Source organism: Mytilus galloprovincialis, chromosome 8, assembly GCF_965363235.1.
Source record: "Mytilus galloprovincialis chromosome 8, xbMytGall1.hap1.1, whole genome shotgun sequence".
Classification (NCBI taxonomy): Eukaryota; Metazoa; Mollusca; class Bivalvia; order Mytilida; family Mytilidae; genus Mytilus; species Mytilus galloprovincialis.
Genome location: NC_134845.1, coordinates 50895312 through 50905459, shown reverse-complemented (window position 1 = coordinate 50905459; position 10148 = coordinate 50895312). Strand labels below are relative to the sequence as shown.

Below are 10148 nucleotides of genomic sequence, written 5' to 3'. Positions count from 1 at the left end.
ACATGTTTATATATATACATATAAAAAAATGGTGCACTTTCTTCGCTTTGTTAATTTTTATTTGGACAATTTAGATTCATTATCATTTTTTTGTTGTTATTTGCATTCGCATAAAACACACATGAATATAAATGAATAAACATAAAATATAATATCGACTTAACTAAAAGAAGACCAATCAGTGCAGACAAAATTTATGATAATACAAAATCATCTTATTTCAAAATTTTCAAGAACGTGTGTTGTTTCTTCCGCGTAGTGTTGATAGGCCGACAAAATTATACACCGTTTGGTAAATTTGTCCGATTGAAAAAGATTAAGATGTATACCTGCTTATATAAGTATATGCATTGGATGATGACAGTCGAGAAACATTTCCCCGATTGTTTTCGATGCTTTACTAAGGGATATGAATTATTTAAAGTTTGTTTTAAACCATTAGCGCCATGGATATTACTGATCGAGTAGATCTAACCCTTTCGACAAACCATAAGTGTTTAAGGGGCAGTACTAGTTGTGTTGATACCCAATCTTTAAATATTTTTCTGCAAACTGTTGGTTTGTTTTTTCTTCTTGTCCTTTTTGCCTAGTGTTATGAGAACTTGTAAAATAATGTTCTGCCATTAGAAAAGCCATTTTGATAATAATTAGGTATAAAGGCAATAGTAAATAAAAAATCAAAGTGGTAATATTGATCAAAACGATCGCAATAATTGCTCATATATTAGAAGGTAAACAATTGTGTATTATAAAAAAATATAGATCTTTTTGGAACTGCAGTTGTATTTGATTAAGGAGAACAAGAATGATGAAATTGTAAGCTAGTAAAGAGTTTGTGTGTATTATAACGCTGTATTTTTATCTGCTATTTGAATTTTGGTTTTAATATTTACACAACATATATAGCTTTGGAACCAAATGTCTCATTTCGATGTTAAAAATCTTTTGAACGTACTTATCAAAAGTTGTAATTTCAATAGGTAGTCAATTCTACGTCAAACACAAACAACAGAGAAGCACACAAAATAACCTAAGGATTGAGGAAAAGTTCATTGTTTGTTAATATTTGATTTCGTGGTTTTGTTGTAGGAATTATTTTTCCATCTTTGAACATTTAATTTCCGGGTTCACCTGTACCGATGATATAAACGAAAGTTGGTATCTAACAAATAATAATGAGTCCACAGTAATACATGTTACTTTGTTGTATTATTCAGGCCTATTTACCTGTTCGGAAGGCTGGAATCTTCATGGTTTGAAATGCTATAAGTTGGATCAAGAAAAGAGGAATTTTACAAATTCAAAGAAATTTTGTGAGAATCTTAATGCTGAAATGATTATGCCTAAAACTGCAGAAGAAAACAGTGTATTATCAGAGTATGTGAACTTTTCAAACTTAAATGTTTTAATCTATAAGAAGTCAAGAAACCGTTTGCGCATTAAAAAAAATAAAATACATTTTCAACGTCATTTTCTATCATTACATAATTGTAGAGTATTATTTTTTAACATAAAGTTTAAACAGAACTTCTATAGAAGCGGACAACATTTTACGGATAGTTGCTGGCCTTTATGTCCGATAAATCCATTATTGCAGGTGACTGTAAAAAAACCTGTATCGCGTCGATTTCATGCTTTCTGTCTTCTAACCGATTTTGGAGAGTTTTCTTTTTTGCATTTTGTAGATGTGCCTTCTTTTTGTTATAACTTTGACAATAGTTTTACGTTTCTCTGATAAAAAAAACGTAGGAGTGCTTTTCGGATGCCTTTAAGATCATGAACATTATCTGATGTTGATTTCACTTCTTTTGAGTGTTCCTGGTGTAGTAATTTTGGATAAGGGCTTCAGAGTCACCAAATTTCAATAAATTTATAAATGTTATTGTCTTTGATGCTATGTTCTTATTAAAAAACGTTAATTTGATGTTGTCACTACGAGTTGTCATATTAATAGTGCATTTTAAGTTATATCAAAATTATATACACGTAAAGTAAAATGACTTCAAATAATTAAGCTGTAAAAAAAAGAATGAGTTGACATTCCATACTATAAAAATAAAAAAAAAAACAACAAAAAAACGACAAATCAAATATCTTATTAATTTTTTTAATGATGGCATGACCTTAATTTTTCCACAGAATTGGTACGGATTTTTGGATAGGCCTAATCGATCATATACACCTTGTATGTTTATAAGTGTCAGTTTTAAAAATATCAGAAAAGTAACCAATGATTCATTTTTAATGCATTGGTTACAATGAATTTCATAGCTTTCCCAGTGAAATAATAACCGATAATAAACGTGGTTATTTCACTCCTCTGACATCATACAACCATAGGTGTTTGTCAAGACGTCGGATCAAAACACATTGTGACATGTGTGAATGCGTAGAAAAAGATATAGTTCCTTACATTTTCGACTTTAATTTCATAAATATAAAAGCCATTTGCCAACGTAATAAAAAGAATCACTAATAAAAGAATTCAAATATCGAAAAATATTCAGCTCGTGACAGATTAACACTGATAATTAACTCTTACGCTTCACGCATTCATGAATTAATGTGTTGTTCGGTCAGTTGTTGAATACTTTTTCTATTTGAAATCTTTTATTACTTATTCTATAATTATCATCGATTCATTGTTTGATAAATGATACACTATCGACAGTAAATATTGGAGGTATTTTGAACATGTATATCCAGTGCAATATATGGACATTGATATCCCTGAACATCTGAGATAACTCCCGATGTTTAGTCTATAGTTTTCGTTTTAGTTTTCGTATACTTTTGTGCACCTTTGCCACTTTTATGGTCATATAATTGTTGATTTTTCTTTGATGTCTTTGACCGGTATTAACATTCGGTTGATGTTGAGAATTAGAAATATTCTTTTATATGAATCATTACAAAAAAAAAAAAAACAAAACCTTTAAACGTCAACATGTTAAAAGACCTGTCTGTTCCTAATATTTCGATCCTATTCCACAGCTAATGCTGCTAAAAAGATAATTACATGTACAAACATGTTTTGTAGGTTCTTATATGGACGTCGTCTACGGTTTAGCTTCCTGGGTTTAATTCAACCTCATATCACGCTCCTCTAAATGAACCAAACATAAAAAGCATAGTCAAAGAAGTGGTCTTCCAACTTGGATAAGAATGACACATTCGGGTCAATTTGTTTTCATCCCTTTAGTCAACCATAAACAAACACAAACCCGTGTCTCAGATTTTTGGTTTATGCCTCAAATAAAAAAATGTATTGATTTAACTGGATGCATAACCTCATTCCACCTTTCATCTTTGGAGACCTATAAATTCATTTAGAAACAAATTAACAAAAAACCCTGACATAGTATTGTAGATAATACTCCCTTTAAGATCATATATCAAAGTCAAGTCAAAGGGCGTACCAATATAGTTTCTTTTTTCATTTTTTCCTAACAATTCTTACGAAAAATTGTTCGGATAAATGACCTAACACTGAATTTTTCCATTAGAACCCGTATAAATACAACATAGATACAAAAAATCCACTGGGAACATCACAGAAGTGTCCTGACACCATTACCGTATTAATAGAATCATATAATGTTCGGTTGTATTAAAAAAAAAATTACTATGACTGAAATTAGCTAGAACATTAACATTGTGCATTAAAAGCTATGTTCATAAAAAAATCGAGCCTAACCCTTTTTGAAAATAAACTTTTCCACATGATTTTGTTTGAGTTTTATTAAATTAAAAATTTAACATTGACTTAAGATTGGATGAAACTCAAAACAGAGGACATGCACGTCGTTTACATGTAAAAGACCAAAGAGAAGAAAATTATACAAGGCAGTCAGCGGCTTTCACAGATACTTTCATGCTCTTATCTATACTTAGTTTCAATTTTGGGCGATTTTTCTTTTTTTCATATCTTTTCTTTTCTCTGTTCATTACCATGTTATATATTAAGTACTTGCAATACAATGATATAAGATCACAGTATTTCTCTAGTGGTCAGGGACAGCTGGACATTGGTAACAACAGATGATTGACATGTTAGCCCCTCCAAAATGCCTATATATTATAGATTAATTTCCATGTGTTTTTATTTACATAAGTTCATTATCAGTTTGCTCCCTTTTGTGATACGATAATGACTTTGGGATTTACAAGATTTGCAGAATTATACTTACTTCGGAAGTATGTGATAATAACCTTCTAAACATCATTTTTAGACTGTAGTGCTACCTGAAATCAAAGACTTCGGATGCAAACAATATATAAATACATGAAATAGGAGGACTTATATGACGTAAAGCTACTATCAGGTTATTACCTGACTAAATAGCTCAATTGATCGATCATTTTAGCTAATGATTATTGATGGGAATCTATTAATATACAAAATGTAAGAACATATTATAAATAATGTAAGTCTAGAATGTAATTTGTCCTAGAATTAAACTCATTCAACACGAGTTGCGCATATCGAATGTCATCAAAAAACCCAACATTGTAGACCTTTTTCATAATGCGATATGAAGAGCTATATAATTTCAGATTAATAATATATAGTCTCAATGATCATGTACAAAAAACATAAAGTGATACGGTTGTTTTTAAGGAATGGTCACAGATATCCGTATATATACTTTTTTGTCTTGTGTACATGTTAGCATTTGATTTACCATTAATTGCCATTTTGCTGACTTTTAAAAAACGCTCAATAATTTTCTGTTCTATTCTTGTTAAAGCATCGTGGATATATACATCGTTTAATCTTTAAACATTTCGTAAATTATAAACGTATAAATTCTGTTTGTCTCTTTGGATTTTTACCAAATGCAAAAAGAATTATTAAAAGATTATTTTTCTTTTCACTTAGACGAGCCAAATAATAGTCAATCTCCAGAAGAATGTGTAGCTTTTGGTAAAATTGGATGGCATGATGTTCCGTGCACTTTTAAGTATGCAACTGCTTGTCAGAAAAATAAAGGTAGTATGAATACATTGTATTTTATAAAAAGATCTAAATTGAAATTAATACACAAATCTCTCGATGCTGGACCAATCAAACATAATAATATACTAAATTAATAATAATAAAAAACATGACATAAGTAGCACATGCACCGATACAACATATATCATATAAATGTCAATAGTAAATTAAAGGCCAATTATACAGTCTTCATCTTTTATAAACAATGAAAAAGAAATACGATATAATTGAGAATATTATCGAAAATAATCAATTATAGAATATATTCAACGAATAGCAGTTGAAAAAATTAATGAAAATAATACCACGACATATCAGAGTTCGACACAATGCTTTTCGACTCAAGAAGAAATTAAATACAAGTTAATGATGTTTCTGACTGCGAAATTCAGACTCACATGTCGCAGAGTTTAAATAATCACTAGCTCGCTTATTATTTTCTATATTGTGAATATAGAGTCTGCAAATAAGTAGTTTCTTTTCCTGGGTTTAAATACTTACAGTTTTTTATTTCATAACTATAGTGAAAAAACACAAATTGATTTCATTATTCAGTATAACTACCCATTATGTACAATTCGTTGAAATCATGACCGTTTTAATGAGAGAATTTGTTTTTACGAAAAATTACCTGCATTTACCGTTTTTTTTTTGTTTGTTTTTTGTAAGATCTATCTTTTCATCTTACCGAATCGGTTCAAAAAAACAACATAGACAACAGGCTTAAATTTTTTTTATGACTGACACGAGTGTCTTCTTCAAAAGACTCGTCTTTAATGCACTTAAAAAATAGTCAAAAGGCGAACGAAGTAAAAGGTTGACGAGCACTGAGGTCCCAAATTTGAGAAAGATTTCGTCAAAAGTCACTAACGCAATCAATGTGTGCTTGTTTTTAATAACATCAATGTTCTTCACATATGATGATCGGCAGAAAAAAGAATAGTAGTAGACTTTAAAACACTATGCTTTATTATATTTCCGGTTAATATTTTTTAATATTTGTTTGCATTGATGTTGATTTTTGAACATCTTTTAAATTCCATTTACATGCCGTCATTTATCTTAATTTTATTTTCTAATAGCTTGGCTGTTGCTTTACCTGTGGTTATTTTACCCCGATTAAAACGGTATTCGTGTGACATATAATGTAACCACTAAGCTAGAGACGGATTACACAAGTACTAGAAAATAGTAAAATCACAAACATTTTCCGAGGAAAATTGAAAAAGGAAATTCCCTAATGAAATAGTAAAATCAAAAGCTCAAACACATCAAATGAATGGATAACAACTGTCATATTCCTGACTTGGTACAGGTATTTTCTTATGGAGAAAATTGTGGATTGAACCTAGTTTTAAAGATAGCTAGACCTTTTTTTTTGGAAATTCACATCAAATTCCTTTATATTGACAACGACGCAATTGGCACGTTCAGCTTTCAGAAGGAAAAAAATGTCAATATTGAAAATAACAGAAAGTACTATGAAATCTAACAGACCTTGAACAGATCAATAGCGTGTGATCTATATCTCTTTATTTCTGTTTTATATCGAATTCGGTTATACAATGTATGAACATCGGCAATCTTCGGAGGTCATCTTAAATTTTAAATAAGTTGACGTCAAACCTTAAATTTACCCGAAATGCTTATAAATATTATCGATTCTAGTCAATTTTTTATCTTAGACGATCTGGGATTTGGACATACGTTTGAGAATGTTATAAATCAATGGAAATTGGAGTAAAATTGGTAACCATGAATTATCCCCATAAAGGTGTACCAAAAAACACATGAAATTCAAAATAATGTCGTTTAGATGTACAGTTTATGGTGTTTTTCAATTGCCTACATTTTGTTCATTTGCTGCTTAACAGATGACATAGCAGACGAGGATAAAAGAGTAATCATTACTTGTGACGTCAAATACACAGAGGATATTACAAAACTATTCTGGACAAGATCAGTGGATGGTAGTAGTATGATCGTTTCTCAGTACGCAACAGGCGGGGACGTTACATCACATATTTTAATCTTTGAAAAAGTAAAATGGACCGACGAGGGATTGTATAGATGTCATGTGACAAACATTTCCGGACTGACGCAAACAGATGAAACGATTCTTCTCATAAATGCAAGTATGTATAATACAGTTTCTGCCTGTCATTTTGTTTGTTTTGTATTGAGTAAAGATAAACAAAGGGGGTTTGGAGATTTAAACGCACATATGTTAATGGTTTAAATTCGGACAACACTTACATGGTCATTTCTTATGCATGTTAATGTCATAAAGTCTGATGATACAGTACAATCAAGAAAACTATTTTGTTAGTTCGATTTAGAACACAAATATTCAGTCTATATCAGGTCTCTAGTTTCATGGTTGACATATATATACAATTGAGAATGGAAATGGGAATGTGTGAAAGAAACAACAATCCGACCATATAACATACAAAAGCAGAAGGTCACCAACAGGTCTTCAATGTATACATTGAATTAGTATAACTATATTTTGCCATAAGAACTATGCACGCAGGGTGTCGGTCGCCCAAGATAACAAAACGAAAGTCAATCCATAAAAAGTGTTATTTAGTTTCCTAGTCGGCTTCAAAAGGTATGGCGTAATGTTAACATTGTTAATGGATTACCTCACAGATACACTGTTGATGTGTATATCGTTATTGTCCTCTGTGCTCTTCAACTTTGTACTTTTGGAACTTTTTTCCTTTGAGTGTCACTTGTTAGTCATGTGTGGACGAAATGCACGTCTTGCGTATTAAATTTAAATCTGGTATCTGTTGTTAGCTATTATTCGTGTGTTTCTCTTTCCAATATGTTCTTCCATTTATTTGTATTGTAGTCCTGTCATGTAATGTTTTCATTTTAATATTTTATGTAGCATTGTCATATAAGCGGTAGGTTTTGCATGTCACAAAACAAGGTTCAACCCAATATTTGTTTTTCTTAAAATATACTGTAACAAGTCAGGAAAATAGCCATTGTTATATTTATAGTTCGTTTCTGTGTGTGCTACTTTTTGATGTTTTTGTTGTGTCGTAGTTCTCCTCACACTTACAAGACTACTCGTAAATACTTGTATGTTATATTGATTTCATTGTTTTAAAATACCCTTTTAAACTAACTATGCTATCGGCTTTAAAGTAACCTCCAAAGTATAATTCTCGAAAAAGCAGGATAACTCTAACATGCATTTAGTATATTAATCAACCACCACAATACTGTACGTTCACCAGATGTACAAACTTAGTAATGTTGGTTGGTTTTGCGGAAATCTCAAGTATAAAATAGCATTTACTACTATTAAAGAAGAGAATAATTTTAGATTTATCAATGGAAATTTAAAAAAAACGCATGTTATTAATCACTGGTAAAGCACTGAATACTGGGATCCAGTACACTAGCAGTGGTATCTACTCATGATCAGCGCTAAAAAAAATGAAAATGAAAATTTATATAACAACCAACTCATGCAATATTTCTGGGCTAGTGTTTCCTATTATCATTTTCTAGACAGAGGGTTGCTACTTACAAGGAAGCTATTGAACCAAGGGTTATAATGGTAAAGTACAAGTCATCTATTCGAAAAATTTGATACATATTACCACGGATACATGTGTGTTCCACTTGTAGCCACAACCCCTTCCACATGTTCCACATTTCATGATTGTGACATCACCGAAATGAGACTTATCACGGAATGTGTACTTATCATGAGCAAAACGAGACGGGTGCCATTTTGGGTGGAGGATCTTCTTACTCTTTTTATAGAGCTATTGAGATCATCCCGGTTTTCTGGAAGGGTTCCTGTTCCTTAATTTTCTTTGTGGTATTTTGTAGACTTTTTCATCGTATAGTCATTTTAAATCGTCTGGCCCGAAGGACCAATTGAGCAATTATCACCACTTGGTGTTCTTTGTCTTTCGTTGTCCGTCGTCCGTAAGTTTTCACAAAGATCACCTCCTGTGACACTCCTGGACCAAAAAATAAAACCAAACATGGCCACAATCATCAATGGGGTATCTACATGTAGTTTATAAAATGTGTCTGATGACCCTGCCTGCCGATAAACATGACCGATATGGCTAAAAATAGAACACAAGGGGTAACATGCAAATTTTGTCTTGAGAACCACTATAGATAGAGAAAATCTGACGGATGCAAAATTGTTTAAAATTATGCGATCTACCTACTAACTTTTAGAACATCAAAACTGTCAGACAACCCTTATAGAATGTATTGCCATTAAACGACAACATTTGCCATTTTTTTCATTTTTGCATTATGTCTTAAAAATTATGATAGAGAGATATATACTTTATAACAAATATGAAAGACAAGATTTACAAATGAGTCCGGTGGTGAAAATCGTCAGACAACTCTTTATTGGAGTTTTTGCCCTTTAATGACGATTTTTATTAATTTGTTTGTTTGTGTTTTTTGCCTATTATCTGAAAAAAACTATGATAGGTAGATAGAAACTTATATAAGCAAAAATGATCAGCCAGACACGATCTACAAAAAAGATCTACAAATAAGTTTACTGGTCGTAACTCTCAGAGTTATTGTTCTTTTATTAAGATTTTTACTCATGTTTAGTATTCTGCCGATTATCTTGAAAATTATTCTAGATAGATAGTCATTTTATAAAGCAAAAATGAGTAACAAGACAAGAGATTTTTGTCATGAATCCTTTACTAATCCACGATATTAGAGAGTGGACATTGTGGAAAATGTGCATAGACCTAGGCGAGCGACACAGCCTATAGCTCTGTCAGTTCTACTTGTAACACCCATCGTGTTACTACTGTTTAAATCTGTTGATGAATCAAATAGGGCATACTACGATACGGATTAACAAATTAATCTTAACCAACACGACCACGTTAACAACATGTTAAACCATTGGTAAAGTTATTTGGTTAATACACATTTATATATCAGGTGATATATATATTAATCATATATGTAATACTGAAATGATAAAGTATTGTTTAGATAAAATAAACCCTGAAAATACTAGCCCGACTTCGTATCGTACTTCATACCATTACAGGTAGTTAGAATGAATAAACATTATCTTAGGAGAATTATTCTTACGTTTATTGATTTGAAAACTTAACTAGTTCTA

General features: G+C 31.1%; 1 protein-coding gene across 1 annotated transcript in view; it reads left to right on the top strand.

Annotated features, from left to right (window-relative positions):
• Window positions 1-1276: 1276 nt before the first annotated feature.
• LOC143042155 (uncharacterized) overlaps window positions 1277-10148 on the top strand; it is a 49001-nt gene continuing 40129 nt past the window's right edge. Inside the window, exon 1 of the mRNA XM_076214418.1 lies at window positions 1277-1377. Coding sequence (XP_076070533.1) covers window positions 1334-1377 — 44 coding nt within the window. The 5' untranslated portion in view covers window positions 1277-1333. The remainder of the gene's footprint in view (window positions 1378-10148) is intronic.